General features: G+C 54.7%; 1 protein-coding gene across 3 annotated transcripts in view; it reads right to left on the reverse strand.

Moving 5' to 3' along the window:
• NPLOC4 (NPL4 homolog, ubiquitin recognition factor) overlaps nucleotides 1-18,206 on the reverse strand; it is a 43,443-nt gene that overhangs the window by 22,566 nt on the left and 2,671 nt on the right. For all 3 annotated transcript variants that reach the window (XM_016163681.2, XM_036222389.1, XM_036222388.1), the window contains exons 2-11: nucleotides 17,829-17,909; nucleotides 14,711-14,823; nucleotides 10,105-10,281; nucleotides 8,330-8,378; nucleotides 7,555-7,649; nucleotides 5,833-5,956; nucleotides 4,747-4,926; nucleotides 3,268-3,354; nucleotides 1,201-1,272; nucleotides 707-833 (exon numbers count right to left, since the gene is read on the reverse strand). In XM_016163681.2, coding sequence (XP_016019167.2) covers nucleotides 707-833; nucleotides 1,201-1,272; nucleotides 3,268-3,354; nucleotides 4,747-4,926; nucleotides 5,833-5,956; nucleotides 7,555-7,649; nucleotides 8,330-8,378; nucleotides 10,105-10,281; nucleotides 14,711-14,823; nucleotides 17,829-17,909 — 1,105 coding nt within the window. The remainder of the gene's footprint in view (nucleotides 1-706; nucleotides 834-1,200; nucleotides 1,273-3,267; nucleotides 3,355-4,746; nucleotides 4,927-5,832; nucleotides 5,957-7,554; nucleotides 7,650-8,329; nucleotides 8,379-10,104; nucleotides 10,282-14,710; nucleotides 14,824-17,828; nucleotides 17,910-18,206) is intronic.

Raw genomic sequence — 18,206 nt, forward strand, 5'->3', positions numbered from 1 at the left:
TTACCAAGCACGAACTTAACGGTCATCTCTGGAACTTAACGATCCAGGTCTTCACAGGATCGAGGTTAGTGTTTACTCTAAAAACCTCACCAAACAGACTGTGTTTATGGGTTGGCTCTCCCAGTTCCAGATTCCTATTCCTTTTAAACTGTATGGTCCTAGTTCCAGCTTTTTTCTAGGGCTGAATCTCGAGCACGTTATAAAAGATTTGGTGGCACTTTACAGAGCACAATCTTTTACTATTATATATTTATAGCTTCCATAAAATGTAATGTAATATACATAACATCACACACATACGACGTCACTTCCAAAAAAGCTTTATGGAAACGGTTTCTTAAAATGACACCCCATTCATAATGTCGATAACAAGCAACAGAAACAGCAGATCCCTCTTGTCCTAGATAGCCACAGGCATCTGTGGTTACTGGAAAGGGGCAAAGGCAGCCCCGACTCTGATCTAGAACCCAGTTAACCTGGACTTGGGGCGAGAGAGTGGGATAGGGAGACCGACACTGAGGCCCCAGCTCTAGCAGTTTTGTGACTGATGCTGATACGTTCAGGATTTTTACCACAAACCAAAGAGAGGAATCTCTATCTCACAGGCCCATTCAGAAAATCTATCGTAATTAAGTTCAGGATGAAGAGAGGAACAAAACTCATTAACAAGTAGTAATATTTATACTGTAACTGTCTCTGTTAATACCTGTAGCCACAGCAGTAACGAACTTGGATCCAAAGTGTCCGTCTGGAGAGAGCCGACATATGTTGGGATGCTTATTCTGGAAGTCTCCCGCAGTGATACATTCTTCTGCACTCAAGAAATAGGTGTCCTACAGAAATAGGACCGGCATATCACGTCTTATAGCAGCACATCGAAATATGCTTCTGCTGGTTCTTTAGATATTAGGAACTAAACTACAATGTGCCCGGAAACCGCAGAGAAACAAACAGCTGCAGCCCAGCTGTTAGCGCCCTCACGTACACGCATGTACGTGGCAAGGCCAGAGGCTCAGGTGACCCACCCCACGGGCTGGCCTCCAGAGAGCGCTGGTTTGTAAAGGTCGGGGGGCTTTGCTCTACGAGGCAGAATCAACAGCCCAGCCTTAATTTACTAAGAACGCTGTGTGGAAGATAATTTGGTCTAAAAGCCAGAATGGGCAGAACAGAGACCCCCGCGAAGGCTGCTGTCCAACTCACCTTATTCCGGCTGTATCGGACTGTACCCTTTCGGGTGTCCTCTGAGACAAGGTCCGTAAATATCCAGCCAACCTGCACAACAAAAGAACTGTGTTGAGTCCCCCCCCCTTAAACAGGTGATGGGTGTTTTATGGTTTCTGCCCAGAGCCCAAGGTCACGCTGTCCATGGGGAGAGCTCCGTGAGCCCGTCCTTCCTTCCTTGGGGAGTCGGCCCCTCACCTCAGCTATCAGGCCACAGCAAGGCCTCCCAACTCTGCCCCGGTGAAGCCAGTCACTGCCCACCCACCCCACCCCCCGCCCCGGCGCTGCCGGGCTGGCAGGAAGGCGAAGGATCCGAGCTCGCAGATTCACTGGGAAAGCCTTGCCCAGCACCATACTGGGGGAAGGGGCCCCAGGTGTCCGCAGAGCGGACAGAATGCCAGTGAAAAGGAACCTTGCACAACAAAGAGGCAGACAGACAACGAGCAGACGAGGCGGAATGTCCCAGTGCGGGGCTGACTCCCTGAGCCGGCGCCGGCGCAGGAGGGAATGCACCAGAGGGACCTGGCCCAGTGGCTCCTTTGAGCCCCCCTGCAGGGCTGAAGGAAGCACCTGGGGCACAGAGTGTGACACCCTGCTGCCAGGGCACCCTCAGGCTGGGCCCCGGGCTGAGGGCAGGGCTGCCTCCCTGGCGTGTCCCGCTGCAGTGACTGTCCCATCTGTGTGCTGTGATCCTTGCCCTCCGGTGCCCACGAGCTGGTCACCCTTCCTGACCCAGGACCTGGTGGGGAGGTTTACGAGCCGGTCTGGAATCCCGGCGCACAACCCACTTCTGTCCTTTGGAAAAGTGACCTGGTGCCCGGGACGGCTTCCAGCACAACCCTGACACAGAATCCTTCAAATCCATCTCCTGCAGACGTGACCATGCAAATCCAGAGAGTCTCGTGTACCTTAAAAATGCCCAAATGAACAGAAACCACGAGGAGAATGGCGATGAGGAAAATGAGACATAAAGGAGAGATGTAAGCAAGCGATAGCCTAAGCGGGCCGCGCCCCCCGAGGCGGAAGGGGCCGAGGGGCCATTTAGGTGGCCTCGTCTAGACTGCCTGTCATGCTATGGTGACAGCAAGCTACACGCTTATAGCAAACCCAGGACAGAAAACTACTGGTTTCTCTCGTGAACAAGAAACACTTACAGAATTTAAATAAAAATATGACCCTAAATCAAGATGCTGACTTCTTACTAAAGATACAGTACTCCTTTTTCTTAAAAGTGTTTTCTTAGAATGGTAGAGTGACTCTGCTCTAGAACCTTCCTAAGCTGCTAAGTCCATTTCCAGTTTCCCCCCCTTTATCTGTAGAGAATTTCTTTTTCACTGTCTAAACTGATTAGGAAGTAGAGAATAAAAACTTGCACAGCTGTAACAAGGAATGTCCAAGATGTGTTCAAGCTCACAGTTCACCAGGTAGCCGCAGAAGCCACCTTCGAAGTTCCTGGGAACTTCACGGGTGTGAAGACTCAGAAAGAAAATTCTTTCCTGTCTTCTAACTGCTAGTAAAGCCAGGAATGATACGTGCTCAGACTCCTGAGCCGTAAACAGGAAATTCAATGACAGTTGAACAGGGAACCCCGCAGCACGCAGCCCGAAGCTCCAGGCACACGGGCGGAAGACGAGCACCCTGAAGGCACGTAAAGAAAGCACGCGCCCTCCACGCGCTGCGGCCAGGCAGCAGGACACGGCCTGGCCCCGAGGCCCCTTCCCGGGCGGGAAGACGGGGTCTTGTTCCTGCTGCTTCGTCCTTCCCGCCGGGAGCAGTCCCCAAGATGCAGGGCTGGCAGACTGAAGTGTAACGACCCCTGCACTGGAATCATTTTTCTTTATGCTCAGGGAAATGCTCTCATTTTACTTTGAATCAGACAAACGTAAACGCTATTGGCACCCAATAAATGCAAGCGAGACTTCCAAACATGCCGGCCTGCATCTGACCTTCTGCAGCTCGGTTCAGTCCCAGAGAAGGCCGAGCCGCCCTGCCCACCTGGGTGTCCCTGACACAGAGCCCAGCCACCCGCCTCCGGGCCCCTGGTACCTTCCTCAGGCCAAGTTTGGCAGCGATCTCATCCACCACCTCGGCTTTTGGGTCTTCAAGGAGCTCCAAGCTGTTCTGGGTACCAATCTGTCGGGGAATTAAAGGGAGCGGCAGGTTTAGGGGAGCGGGCTGGGAAAAGCAGCCCAGCTACTCTGCTCCATTTTTGGCTCAGCTGTCACCAAAAAACACTAGTCTCCCCCTTGCCAAAGGGAGTGACAGCAGCAGAGAAAGCCCAAGGCAAACAGATAAAACACAACGCAAGCCCCTCGGGCTTTTCCCTTCTCAGGCTGCCTCGCGCTTTGAATCAAGACTCAGGGAGAATGTGTGGCGACAGAAAAAAACCTAACTATGGGAGGTGGACGCACAGGGTAAACGCACACACGCCGTACCGCTGAAGTGTGCAGCTGAAACTTACTGGATTTCGTTGACCGATGTCACCATAAAAAATCAATTAATTTAGTAAAAAAGACTCAGAGAGCACAGAGATGCGGGATGCAGGCTGGCACTTCCGCGTCACATGTGGCATTGGTCAGGACTGAGGAAGGCTGTGACGTGGGTTCTAAGGTTCCTCGGCTGGAGGAAGAAGTTTGTTCCCAAGCCCCCTTGGACAGGCGCGATGAGAGCTGCGAGGTGGCCCCCGTTCCCTGGGCACGGCCTGGGGAATTCGCGCGCAGCTCCTGCAGGGCAGTGCTTAACTCCACAGCCAGGTACGAGTGAGACGGACAGACACACACGCCCTCGGCAAACGAAAAGACACCTCGAGTGGGCGCCCCGCTGGCTGGCTGGCAGGCAGCCCCGACACCCTGCAGTAGGCAGGGCTGGCCACAACCTTCTGCCTGTGGGGAGATGCAGGCTGGGGACACCCATGGGCGCTAAGTAGCCGATGAGCAGAAGCCCTGGCCGGCGGCAGAAACAGGACAGTGAGTGGAAGCCCGAACCGAGCTTCCTGACCAGTCCTTCCTATAACTTAGTCAAATTCTAGCAGAACAACACCGGAACTGCATGCTGCCGCTGACGCCCGGCTGCGGGCCCTCGACGCCACCGGGGCAGAGGGCAGAGCCACTCTCATGACACGTGGCTGCGTGAGCCTCGACTTCTCCCGAGGTGGAGGTTTTCGGAGGTCAATCATTTCACCTCCCGGACCGCCAAAGCGGGGGCCCCGGCGGGGCTGCTAGTCCGTCACCTGGGTGCCAGGGGCTTCCGTCCGGCTTCTCGTCCCATCACACTCTTAACAGCGCTGTCGAAACGCGTCAGGAAAGAGACTCCCTGCCAAGCCGCACGCGAACCGCTCCCGCTGCCACCAGGAGCCCCTGACTGGAGCACACTGAGTGGCTGAGAATCGGGTGACTGGGCTCCCTCTGGTGGGGTGTCTACTGCCACCTCGTGTCTCCTTTGAAAGGACCCATCACAAGAGCCCTGTCCAGCACTATACAGCCTTTGCGACCAGGAAACACAGAGACCCCAGAACACAGGTCCCACCTGAGGAGGCTCGTAAATGGCCGCCACCTCGGCCCTGACGCCAAGAGGGATGTCCTTGTGCTCGGTGTAGCGCCCGTACAAGTACCCGAGATGCTGGCTCCCCGTCCTCCGCCAGAAGTCGAGGAAGCGGTCGGCGACCGTGTGGTTCTCGAACATGATGTTGTCCACGTGCCGGTACTTCTACAGAGTTAACAACAAAGGGCCCCATAAGGCATTCACCGAAGACTGTTTATTTTTCTAGCTGAAGTTGTTTATCAATAGCCTTTACCTAGCTCTCACCCACACCCCCGCGCACGTGCGCACACACGTGCACACGGTTTATGACTGTGCTCTGCCCTCAGGATCACTCAGATTCTAGCAGGCAGGTGAGGTTGGGATGGAGTTCCTTGATAAATTGAGCTCACTGGGATTTCACCTAAAATGGAAGTTTGCAAAAACTCTAGGGGAAAGAATCTTTCAAAAAGGAAAAGAGAACAAGAAAGCTGGATGGACAAAAGGAGACAAAGAACAGGAAAGGCCTCCAAAGAGTCACGAAGAAGGGCGGATGGACTCTAAGGAGAGGAACGTGGGCTGCCAGCAGCGGGGATGAGGCAGCCACGCTCAGGGGCTGGACCGACCGCAGGGCGGAAACGGCGGAACCGCCGCACGCGGCCCTCCCTGGCCCCCGTCCTCCTTCGGTCCAGCTCCCTTCTTATCCTGCCTGGACGGCTGCCCTGAGCTGGTCCCAGGACAGCTCTGGTAGCAGCTTCCAGAGGCACAGTTTCTTAAAAGGCAGTCACAACCACTGAGCATTTTAAACAGTCCTCGGCAAAATTCTGCCTTCACACAAGGCAACAAAAGAGAAAACGAATGTGCTCCCTCCTGGCCCCCTGCCGTACCCGGCCTGCAGGAGCTACAAGTCTTACAAACACTGTCTTGAGTGTACAGTTTCCACCAAAGGGTCAATCGATCGGTGACAACGTGCTGAGCATCCGCCACACGCAACGCCCTCTGCTAGTGGCAGCTGCCTCTCCAAGGAGATTTTCATTTTTCAGCCATGGAAACAAAGCTGCTGTCCTGTCTGGACAGACACGGCGGACCTCTCACCTGTCTGTTCAGCGTGATGGCACTCGGCTGGCACTTAGTACAGATGCCGTTAGGCCACGGAAGGTGTCCCTCGCACCCTGATTTAATCTTGCAACTGATGTTCTCCAGGGCGACAAACTTCCCCCTGAATAAGAGGCAACTTAATTAAACATTGCAACGTGAAGAGTTTCGCGGGAGACTGGCGACAACGTTCACACCTCTCACACCCCTGAGCGGAATTCTAAGGGGCTAAGCACGCGGGGGCGGCAGCAGGGAGCGCGCCGCGTCCTTCCGACGGGCTGCAGCTTCCGTCCTGTGCACCGAGACTGCGCAGAGACGCAGAGCTCCTTCCCCATAAAAGCTGCTGTCATTCTCACTGTCACTGACATCCACAAAGATTTTCAAGAACACTGCTGAACACTGATCTACCCTATGCCCCTGAAGGGAAACAGCTCTAACTTTCATTAATTTATCAGCAACACTTACATTACGAGCCTCATACTTCGGTGTCTGGAAAGAACCCTTAGTCATAGGAAAAACCTAATTAGGATATGCAGTAAAGAGATCGTCACTCTGCTTTTGGCCAAAATAAAAACTACGGCGAGAAGGCAGCCACTGAGGAAGTCCGGGACCCCACTCTGCACTTGCGGCGAACCTACACAAGTGACTTCACCCTCTGCTGCTTTCTTTGTTCAAAAAATGGTCTAAAAACTCAATCTTATCCTTCCAAGCCAACGGCATGCGGGTCCGATGGCATCTGGGAGCAATGGCTGCCACCACATCCACATGTTAATGACAGCTACATATGTGCCCCCACGGGAGACCATGGCCCTTGACCCAGGTGCAAGGCTCAAGGATCTCAGCACGAAGAATCTCTGCTCACTCCCTAGTCCAGAGTTCCATAGCTCACCCCACTGACAGACAAGAATGAGTTTCTGGTGGGATTTTTTTTCTATGGGTCTAAAAAAAGTCATTTTAAGGTGTTTGCGGGTTGTCAGAGAAAAACCACCATCAGGCCAGCATGACATTCTTCACAAAGTGTTGCTGACCTGGGCCTAGCCACCATCTCCTGCTGCTGCACTGACAGGGACATAAATCACAGTATCAGGTTCCTTACTGTCTGGCGGGTGAACACACAGGCAAGCACCTGATGTGGTTTAACAGATATCAGAGTGCTCTCGGTTCTGCCCTCTCTGGCCACTGTCCCAGCATGCGCTCAAGGGAAGCCAGCCGCTCCTGCTGCCTGCCCAGCCTCCCGAGGCACCCGAGGCCCGGCAAGGCACAACGCCAGGATTTCACCCAGGCTGCGGCTGAAGCACAGGCGGCCCGGCGGCGCGAGGCTGATGGGGCTGTCCCACATGACCTCAGGGGCTTCGGTTTTTCCAAAAAGCAGAGGAAAGGCGCAGACTCCAGACACAACCAGCCACCACCTGGCCTTATGTCGTTCACCTACCTTCGCACACCACTAAGCTGCCAGGGCCCCGCACACCTGGGGAAGGCCAGTGAGGTGCCCCAGACGCCGTCCAGTGGCCGTCACCGGCCTGGCATCTACCCAACACTAGGCAGGGCACCAGTCTCCACCCACCCGCCCCTTTTCTACAGTCAGGGCCAAAGTAACGAATTCGAATGCCTCGTGCTCAGACCCCGCCCTTCCTTCACTGCTCTCAATCGCACGCCCAGTGGGTTCAGCAATACGCGTCAGACACAAAACACAAACCTCCCTGCGGCGCTCGGGGTGCTTACTTGTCAGCCCCTCCGGTCAGCTTTCGGATGTAGGCGTGGAAGGACATGTGCTTCACGGGCGGTTCCAGGTGGTTTAGGTAGTCCTCATCGAATGGCTGCCAACACACAGTCAGCAGGTCACGCGCCTGCTGGAGTCTCGGGGTCCGGGGGGCGGGCACGGGGAGAGCACAGGCCCCGCGGAGAGCGGTGGGCTCGGGGCTCCCTTAGTCTAGGTCAGAACCACTTTTCCTTTGTGTACCAGACAGCTCTTCGAGGTGAACATGAACCTCTATTAAACATAAAATGCTCTAAGCCAAGTAAAAATCAGGCAAATTTTGCAAAAAAAGTCACCGGATGAAGCAAGAGGGGCCTCGTGAAAATCGGGTGGCCTGCCAGCCCAAGTCAGCGTTACCCAGCTAGCAGTCAGCGCTATTATGCCAACTCTCAATCTCACGGACAAACCGGCAGAGGAGACGTGAGGTTCCGGGCAAGGTAAATCAAAATGACGGGCGTGAAGACGCCAGGCCCGGCTTCGTCTCGGGTTTTGAAAGGATTGTCCAGGGAGCCTGCTGCAAACACGGCCCCTTCATCACAGCGATACGAATGCTTCGGCCATTCATAACTCGCCCCAGGGTCACACCCATAAATAAAGCTTGTCCTTTGTGCAGCTTGCACAAGTGGGAACACGAAGCCCGGGGCAATAAACAGGAAAGTTCTTCCAACCACCTCGGCCAAGTGTGGGCACTTAGAAGGGGCCCCGGCAGCTGTGGGAAGCAGCTCTCCCCACGAGACTCACCTCTAGAGGGACACAGTGCACACACTTCCCCAAAGGGCCGTGTCGGCATCTAGGAAGAGCACAGGGCAAAAGAAACGCACAGCGATTAGTACGCCTGTCCCCCTGCCGCTGCCTCCCAGCGGGTTTTCGATGTTTACAGTGCGCGTCAGGATATAATCACTTCCCTGCCCGAGTGAAATCTGTAGACCGTACATGGAGAACGTCTTCCCAGTTCAGTTCATTTTGACGTGTTTTAGGAAAAGCTGAGCCGCAGACCGAACCTGCGGTTTCATGGATGTTAACTGCTTGAAATGACACTAACTCAAAACTGAGCTTAAAGTCAATGTAAATTACAACATTAAGCAAATACTAAGAAAGGTGGGTCACGGATATGGCAAAAACCCTGAGAGGCACGTAAATACCTTAAATTTGGAAAACGCCCACTTCGCACGTTTTGGAAAAAGCACATAAGGGACACTTGGCTCTGTGGGTTTCGGTCATTCAGCCAGAGAAGCCTCGGACGCTCCACACACACAACTGTGGCGACGCGCGCAGGTGACGAGGCTGGTGCTGGGTGGCGGGAAGGCCAAGCGGCGGTCCCTCTCGGCTCAACCAGATCACCTTCTAACTGGGGTCGATGCTCTGCTGCACGCTTCTGGATGGCGATGGCCTGTCTCTATCAGGCAGGCTCTCACGGCTTGCACAACAGGTCAGCACGCGTGCGCACACTACCTTTTGTGGCACCAGGGACCGGTGTTCCTATGAGAACCTAATGCCCGACGGTCCTAGGCAGAGCTGAGGCGGAGATGCCGGCGCTGGGGAGCGGCTGCAGGGGCAGATGGAGCTTCGCTGCTCGCTGGCCGGTCACCTCCTGCCCTGTGACCCGGTTCCTGACAGGCCACAGACCAGTACCGGTCTGCGGCCTGGGTGGTGGAGACCCCTGCTCTAAGATTCCTAATGACGCCTCAAAGGCACAGACGGGGTGAGGGGCTGCCACTGGCCCCGGGAGGAAACGCGACCGGCAGCGGCGTGCAGGCTGAGGCTCCGCGCCACCAGCAGCTGATCCCCTCTCCGGCTCTCCACCCCAAGACAGAGGAGCTGCTACCGCGGCGTCTGGGACCACAGCGCCTCAGTGTCGCATGCGTCACGTGCGTGGAGTGATGCGGTTACGCGGACTCCACTGCGGACAAGCGGCCCCCGCTCGGACCGCTGCCCGTCACTGAGTGTACACTCGGACACATCTAACCCATTTCCTTAAACGGAGCTGGAAACCTGAAGCAGCGTGCACGAGCACCGGCGTTTCCGTGAACGTTCAACGGGGCGCCGCCTCCAGCAACGAGTCGGTCCCCGAGAAAATGGCGGGGCGCGTGCGCGCAGCGCTGAGGCCGCGCCGCCACCCCTAAACGAGGCATGGGAGCGAGGACGGTGCGAGCGCCACCCCTGCTCGCCCCCCTCCTCTTGCCCGGCACGCTTTCTAAGGCCCCCTCTGCCATGTGGCAGTCGAGCGTCTCCAGGGACACACCATGGTAAAGACTCAGTGTAAGGACCTCCTCCCTTCTTTCCAATCTCTTAGTTCCAAATATTTGAAAACTTTTAAAGTTCACGTGGAACATACTTTGAGATTCAAACGAGAAATAACTTGAAGTGAAATTTAATCTGAAAATACATGGTCAAACTCGCCACTCACCCTCCTCCAGCAGATCCCTCCCCGTACAGGGCGTGTCTCACTCACACACACACACACGCACGCACGCACACATGCACACGCACGCACGTCGGAGCCCCGGCGCACTTACAGCTGCGGGTCACGGCTCCTGTAGATCTTGCCGTCCTGCCTGCTGAGGTACTGGTCGATCTCATCTTCCACCACGGTGGGCGCACCCAGGGCCTTCAGGCCCGGCGGGGTGGACGTCTCCATCTCAGATGAGGGTCCAGCAAGGCTCGAGGGAAACAGGAACAACAAGTCGCCGTGCCTGTTCAAGTGACAAACATAAGTGGAGGCCTGAGGTGCAGAGATCAACTTGGACATGAGACTGACTTCTGCAGAAAGCACCCGCCAGCCATCCCGGAAGCCTGAATACCGTGGTTTCCACTTTTAAGAGACCTACATTCTCTCTTCACATCTCTCCTGTGTGCCTAGTGTCGCAAAGGGCAGCAGCAGTCTCCCTGTCACCGCAATTTAATCTCCTGAACAACTGTGCTCAGCATCTGAGATACACACATCCATACACCTACCTGGTTTCACGGGATGAATACATGGCTGACCCTTACACGATGTGGGGGTTGGGATGCCAACCCCCGCAGTCACAACATGCAGGTAACTTTTGACTCCCTCAAAGCTCCACTACAGTTGTGCTCAGTGTCTGTGGGTAGCTGGCTAACGGACCCCCGGACACCCAAACCTGCGGGTGCTCCAGCCCCGTGTGCAATACTGCAGACCCACGCACGCGGTCAGCCCTCTCCATCTGCGGACTCCCAACTGCGGATCAAAACTCTGTTTTCAATCCACTAATTTACAGTGCTAATTGTGTATTTACTGAAAAATATCCACATGTTAGGGACCTGCACAGTTCAGACCCACACTGTTCAAGGCTCAGCTGCATCGTCGCGACACAGACCGGGTCTGCACGCGCTGTGCTCCTGACCCTCCCTTGATCGGACCTCAGTCCTCTACTCGGCTCCCCCATGTTTTATTATTTGACGCACCCTTCCATTTCTTGCTCTAGGCCCACGGACACACACTCATACGGATGAACGTGGACACATACAGCACTGCTCGACAAAAGTGAGATCGTCAAAAACACACTTTTGCATTTGCTTTTCTCACGCGACAATACCTCATGAAATCCCTCTGAACATGGTCTGCATCTAATCGTGCACAACGTTCCCCAGTGATGCCACCTCGTGATTTACTCCGCCGCTCCTACAAGGACGGGCGCATACGCCTCTGTGGCTTCCTGCCACTGAGAACACCACCTGAGGAAATGCCCAAAGACAGGCAGCCACACGGTTTCCCTTCCACAGGGCGGTGGCCCTGTTGGACTGCAGGAGTTTTGTGTTTTTAAAGCCACTGACGCACTGCTTTCAAAAAGGCTGCCATAACTCACATTTTATAAGCCGATATTTGGTTTTCTATCATTTTCAATGTAAATCATATTCCCCCCCCGATCTGAGCCCCACTGCGTGTTGCTGGACCTGATCCATACAGCCGACCTGAGGCTGAACCCACATCTCCCACCCACGGGCAGCCTGCGGAAGCACTGCGGGTCCCTGGGCGACCAGAGATGGTCTGCAACACGGAAAGGCTTGACCCGCCTCGGAGGGAGAGCTGCAGCACCACCACCTGGCAAATACCTGTTGTCAACAAGAAACACGCAGGAAACAGAGACCGCAAGGACAGCCCGCCCAGCGCTGGGCCAGCACACCGAGGGGCGGAAGGCCTCGGCGCACGGAGAGGCTGCTGGGGTGCCTCTCTCCAGCACATCTGTTCTCTGCTCTTTTTCCGTCTGTCACGTAGGGGCGATAAAACTGCCAAATAGTAACTAGAGGCTCGTTTCCAGTGGAGGATGAGATACTACCAAACCCCTCCAGCTCTGCAATCCTGGACTCAGCTGCTGCGTCGGCCTTAACAAATGTACCCTCAAACTCATTGGTGAGCTCTAGAGAAAGGGAGGGATCCCCAGGGCCCCCAAACCAGGAGGAGCTCCCATGGAGCAGCGGCGAACCCAGCTCAGAGCTGCCCCATGACGAGCCCATGCGGGAAGCCTGAGCCTGGCTCCCACACTGTTCTTGGGACAACAGTGACACGGCCTTGAGCCTGCCTACTCAAGGCGCCACCGCACCTGCAACTCCCCACAGCACGATGTCTGAGGATGTCCTGAGGAGGGACACGCCCCAGCTCAAAAGAGGAACCAAGGAGGAACCCTGTCTGCCTCCGTCCACTGCATGGCAGGAAAAAAGTCACCTCCGATCTGTGATCAACGCCGGCTCTGCCCCACTGAGACTTGGTTAGGGAAGCCCACAGGCGGGACTTGTCTCAAAGAAGTGCTGAGTCCCTGGTGCCCCCTGGTGCCCATAAAGGCAAACACAAGCTCTCTTGGTAGGAAAGCCACTGGCCAGGGACCCTTCAGGATTCCCCAAGGCCAAGTCTGCTCGAATATAAACTCTCCAGAAAAGGTCACCGAATGTACAAGAGGAGCAACCGCTATGAGCAAGAGCAGGTGGAGACGACAGTAAACAGACTCAGACAGCCAAGAGCTTCAGACTTGGCATTACCAGATATAGGATACGAGCTTACGTGTAGAACATCAAATGAAAATTGAATGGAAAAAGCGCGCGAGCAAAAAGAGGCTATCCACGATGACCGGCGGGGATTAGGAGATGCGGGGCGGCAGGGGGCCGGGCCGGGGGGCTCTTCCCAAATCTCCCTCATTGGCAAAGCCAATGTCACTGATGACAGCGCGACAGGTGTCCTCATGAACCCTGAATACTCACAGAGAGACAGACCACCGATACCACGGGACCCCAGAGGGAAGCATCGTGTGCGCGACAGGCTGAGTTAGAGCCTGCAAAGGAGCCAGCGGTCTCCACCGGAAGCCTGGCGGGCAGAGGGAGGGCACAGCGGAAGCCAGGAAGGAACCCGGAGCAGCGCGGCCCCTGTGAGCAAGTGAGGCGAACAGCCAGCTTTGAAAGGAATCAAACAGAACATCTCAAAGTGAAAAATGTAATCGCTGAAATAAAGAAGATGGGGAAGAGGTAACAGTTAAGGCGATCATGACCCCAGATTTTCCAGACCTGAGCTGCAAATACAGAAAACAGGATTTGTGTCAGGAAGGATTAAATGACCAACCAAGCAGGGATCCACGCCTGGTCAGGGAACAGGAACGGCAGCTCCCAAGACGAACAGAAGGTCCTAAAAGCAGCCAGAGGGGGAGAAGATCACCTGCCAGTGAACAACAGACCTGTGACGGACCGAGCTGCGAGGCCAGAGCCAGGAGTCAGGGGAACATGGTCGACACAGAGCTCAAAGCGAGCAAAGACACGGTGGAGGAGACACGGTTCGGTCACTGAGCAGGGACAGCAAGGAGCCCTCAAGTTTAGACCCACGCTTGTCAGTAGGCGTCACGACTACCATTGGAAAGATCCACTCCACGCGCCCCCTCAGGATGGCGAGCGGCCCCGCTCCTCTGGCCCAGGGCTGGTGCGGCCGCAGCCCCGTCCGATGCGTCTGTCGCGCCGGCGTTTCCCTCTGTGGCCTCCCTTTCCTGCACCCAGCCATCAGAACAGTTCTAAAAACACGCGTCGTCTCGTCAGTGCCCGCCACGGGCAGGCACCGTGCCGCCACGGGAGGGAGGAGCTACGCCCCTCTGCGGACAGGGCCGTGAGGCCCAGTGAGGGTAAGTGACTTCCCCAGGCACACAGCCAGCGTGGCGGAGTGTGAATCCCACGCAACACTCAGAAGTGATTCACAGACGCTGGGAATGGACACGAATGAACAAAAGGCTTCATCTGACGGCAGGCGCAGGCAGCAAGCAGGCGCCCCACACACGTCTACCGAAGGACGGATAAGTGAACGCTGTACGTGCACGTCCTCCCCTAGTTACACTAATTTGTGAACAAAAATGATCACAGAAATGGCCACGATGGCCTATTCCTCTAACTGGTAAACAGGCATGCAGAGCCCAGCCCAACCACTCGGCCCAGGCCGCCCCGGGAGCGCGCCTGCCGCTCCGAGGAGCGAACCGAACCGACACTGGGGTTCTGCTCACTCATCCATGAGCAGACGCGCCCACACATATCAGGGAGGAGTCGACAAATGTCTTCTGTAAAGGGCCAAATGGTGAACGTTTTCAGCTTTGCAGGCCACAGTCTATCATCACGCAGCGTAAAAACGCACAAAAGAACAGACGAAGCCACGTTCCACCTAAACCGCAAAAGCAATCAGAGGCCTCTGCATCCTAGACGCCCCTCCTGACATCACCGATCGACTCTATGGCACTCCAGGGTCTCGCCAGCAGGAGACGCAGCGTGGGCAACAGGCCTGCCACCTATCTGCCGCGCAGGTCAGGCCCGGGGCGGACCTCGGCAGAGCTCCGTCCCAGGCCCTGCTCTGCAGAGAAGTAGCTGAGGGTGCAGCTGCACACACAGCCCGAGGCCGCGACGTCCTCAGTGACACACATCTCAGAATTCTGCAAGTCAATCTTATCAACGCGACAGTAACTGCAGACTCAGGGTGACTGCTGAACACCTGGCAAGAAATCTGGTCGCCTGCATCTCGGTCAGCGGAGGGGAGGGTGATCAGAGTGGCGCAAGGAGGACACAGGCGCGAACCGAGCAACTCCGGGTGGATGCCTGGCGTCGCCGCTTCCGGTCCACCCCGCCTCCCCGCCAGGGGGCACCTACTTGATCTTTAGCAGGTTGAGGGATTTGTTGGAGGACGCTGTGATCTCCCCAGTCTTGTTTCTATTGATGTAAACCGAGAAGCCATTATTCTGGAAGCCAAACTCCTTTGCGACCTGGAACGAGCCCAAATGACAGAGGTTTAATAACATATTTGCATACTGATATTCCGACCACATACGCGTCAGACATTCCTGGAACACGCGGTCCATTTAGAAACTGCTCATTAACCAAGTTTCTCTTGTTATTTAGCTCTCTTGTGAGGATATTGGTATTGCTTACACAGACGTCAAGTAAAATGAGAACAAATGGCCAAAATGCAGCAAAGCTTTGGGTAAATAAGACTGTATGACACATTTAAGAGACTGAAGGAAGCGAGAATCATGACCATATCAGGAAAAGTTAATTTTTACTTTTGAAATTGATTATAAAATCCCAATTCCAATTTTGAAACGTAACAGGAGGACGAAGCGTCGAAGATGCCTCCCACTCAGTGACGGCGCCCGCCGCACAGGCCCTGGGCTCCGCCGGCCACCCGCTCCCTCCCAGGGCAAGCGGGCCTGCGCGCCGGCTCCACGCTGGTGCTCAGGACAGTGACTAAAAACAGACAAGGGCCCTGCCGTCGAGGATCTCACCACCACACACAGTCGACGAAGACGGAAACCACAGGTTGAGACGAGCCCCGTAGCAGGGAAGGAAGCAGAGGAATGGGGGACAGGGACAGCCTCTCCGAGGAGCCCGCCCTGCGCCGCATACACAGCCCTGAGGGGAGGAAGGGCTGAGAGGCCAGTGAGGCCGGCGCCCAGCGGGCAGGAGGGAAGCGGGACAGGATGAGACTGGCGAGGGAGACAGGACCACGCCGGCCGTGCGGAGCCTGCTTCCCAGCCCGGGAGCTGCGGGCAGGGCCTGCCGGGCCCCCGCCCGACTTCCCATGGCCATGGTGCCGTAGGTGGGAAGCAGCAGCAGCAGGGCCACGACCGCCCAGGAGACGGGGCTCGGGCGAGGCCAGGCCAGTGGCGCAGAGGGAGGACGTAGGCGTCATTAGCCAGCAGTCCTTGCTGACCGACAGGACGAGGGAGCAGAAAGGAGTAAGGGGCAGGAAGGACAGCAGAGTGGTGCCAGAATGCGGCCGGAGAACTGGGTGGACACCGGTTCGCAGGGGACACCTGTAAGGAAACTGTGAGAGACCGAAGGAAGGAGACTTTACTGAAATCAGGCCTCCCGCTCGGCGCGGAGACGGCGGTAGCTCCCGAGCCCCCGTGGAGGTGTCAGGCAGGCATTAGAGTCTGGGCCAGGAGAGGCGAGAGCCGAAGCCGGACACTCAGGGCTCAGCGGAGCAGCTGGACAGACGAAGAGACGGGAAATCTTGGCAAATGGAAAAAATGCCCAGAGGAAATTCTACGACTGAAAATCAGCATAGTAACCGAACGGAAAGGTCGCTGGGTGAGCGCATCAGAAGGGAGTGACAGAAGCGTCAGCTAACCCGAAGGGAGGTTAATAGAAACCAAGCAACCTGAAGGCAGGGATCCGAAAGGAAAATAACAGAGCCCTCAAGACCCCGGGACGGTGTCAAATGATCCTCAGAGAGAATAAGGATTGGACTGAAAAATATTGGCAGGAAAAATGGCCAAAACCTCCAATGTGCTGAAAAACATAGAAAAACAAACCCCAAAAGTTCAGCAAACCCAAAGCAGAATAAAAAAAGAAAAGAAAGAAAACTGTCCCTAAGCACACCTCGGTCACCCTACCCAAGCAGGCATGGGCGGGGCCAGAGACAATGGAATGACATCTTGAAAATGCAGGAAACAAGAGGAGTAAAAATCTGTCAACTCGGAGCTTGGCATCTGGTGAAACCACCCTTCAAACACAAGGGGAGAATGAAAACGATTTGGGGGTCACCCAAACCTGAGGGAGCAGTAAGTGCTCATGGACGCTCTTCAGGCTAAAGAAGAACTGTGTAGACAGAAACCCCGACCCCGAGGGAACACCAGAGCAGGCAGGCAGCGTGAGGACGAGAACTCTGCACGCGGATCGACCACGCAACTGCCGTGAGGACCCTGACAGAGCCGAAGGTGGAGCAGTGTCCCCGGGCTCCGCCCACAGCGTGTGCCTTCCCCTACCTGCTGCCTCTCACCGGGGACTAGCTTACCCTTTAATGTGAAATTTATTGATAAAACCTACTGTTTATTCACTATAAAGAAAAGGAGTTGATTTAATAATTAACTTTATGTACTATTTTCTACTGACTTAAAAAAAGGACTAAAACTAATCACCTTGTCATCCTGAAATTCTGAAAGTATATGAGAAATAGTCTTTTAAGACAAAGATTTTACACCACATGTACTAGTTATGTGATACCATGTGATTTTCCCAAGCTAAAAGTGGCATTCATAAAATAAAGCATTAGGAAATTAAAACCATGAAATTTGTATCCCCAAGTGCAAACAAAGTTAAGACTAGAGACTAAAAATAATGGCTTTGACACTTCTATGAAACAATTTAGATAGAAACTGAAATTAACAAATTGTCACTTCACCAATGTTTTCCTGTAGACAAAGCACCTGCAAGCTATCACCAAGAACGAGAAATCGTTCACCAGGATTATTAGCTGTAGCAAAGCTACCACGAGACTTCTGGATGGAAAGCAACTTCCCAAACGGGCAGGGTGTTGTTTTGGCCAGCCCTCTGGGTCAAGGTGACTCCCTAGGACCAGACAACCCGAGCTCTCTGCGTCCACCAGGACTGAGACGCAGCGGCACGCTCAGACAGGACGGCCGCAGGCCGCACTTCACTTCTGTTGCTTCCCACTTCGGGGAGACACAGAAATATATATTCGATTTTTTACGGTACTCCTGGGAAAATTACTACTTCTGTGAGTTTTGTGAGTCGTGTCTAAAGACAGAAATCTATCTAAGGCACTGGGAGTTTTAAAAAAAAATCTTAGCAGAGCCTCACAAAAGCATGACTGAAATCTTCAAAACATATCCACACCTGAGATAATCCTGATGTGTAACTTGGGAGTGGGCGGAGCTGGGAAAGAAGGAAGAGAGAAGAGACACAGAAGCGGGGAATGACAGTGAAAGACGAGACCCTCAAGGTAAACGCCCAAAGCCCCAGGCACCTTTTTCAGGAACGTCGCGGCTGTCTCTCTCTTCGTTGCGGTGATCCGCTTCACCCCATCCGGGGACTGAACACGAATGATCTGTCGGGAAGGAAACAAGATGGTTACTATGCAAACTAGAAAGGTCCTGGTCTAGAACCCAGCCGAACATCTGCAACCTCTCATCACCTGGGTCACTGAAACTTAAAGCCAAAGCTCACCCAGCCCCTTGGGACGCCCAACCCACTGCTTCTAGAGAATGACGCAGAGGCCCACTATTGACATGTGGAAGGACATACTAGGAGTCCTGCCCTGGTTCTCAACTCCTATTGTTTCACTCGGAAAAACAGAGCTTCCATTTTTAACCATCATTTATAAAGAGTATACCTGAAACACTCC

The sequence above is a fragment of the Rousettus aegyptiacus genome, unplaced genomic scaffold, assembly GCF_014176215.1.
Source record: "Rousettus aegyptiacus isolate mRouAeg1 unplaced genomic scaffold, mRouAeg1.p scaffold_m13_p_6, whole genome shotgun sequence".
Lineage (NCBI taxonomy): Eukaryota > Metazoa > Chordata > Mammalia > Chiroptera > Pteropodidae > Rousettus > Rousettus aegyptiacus.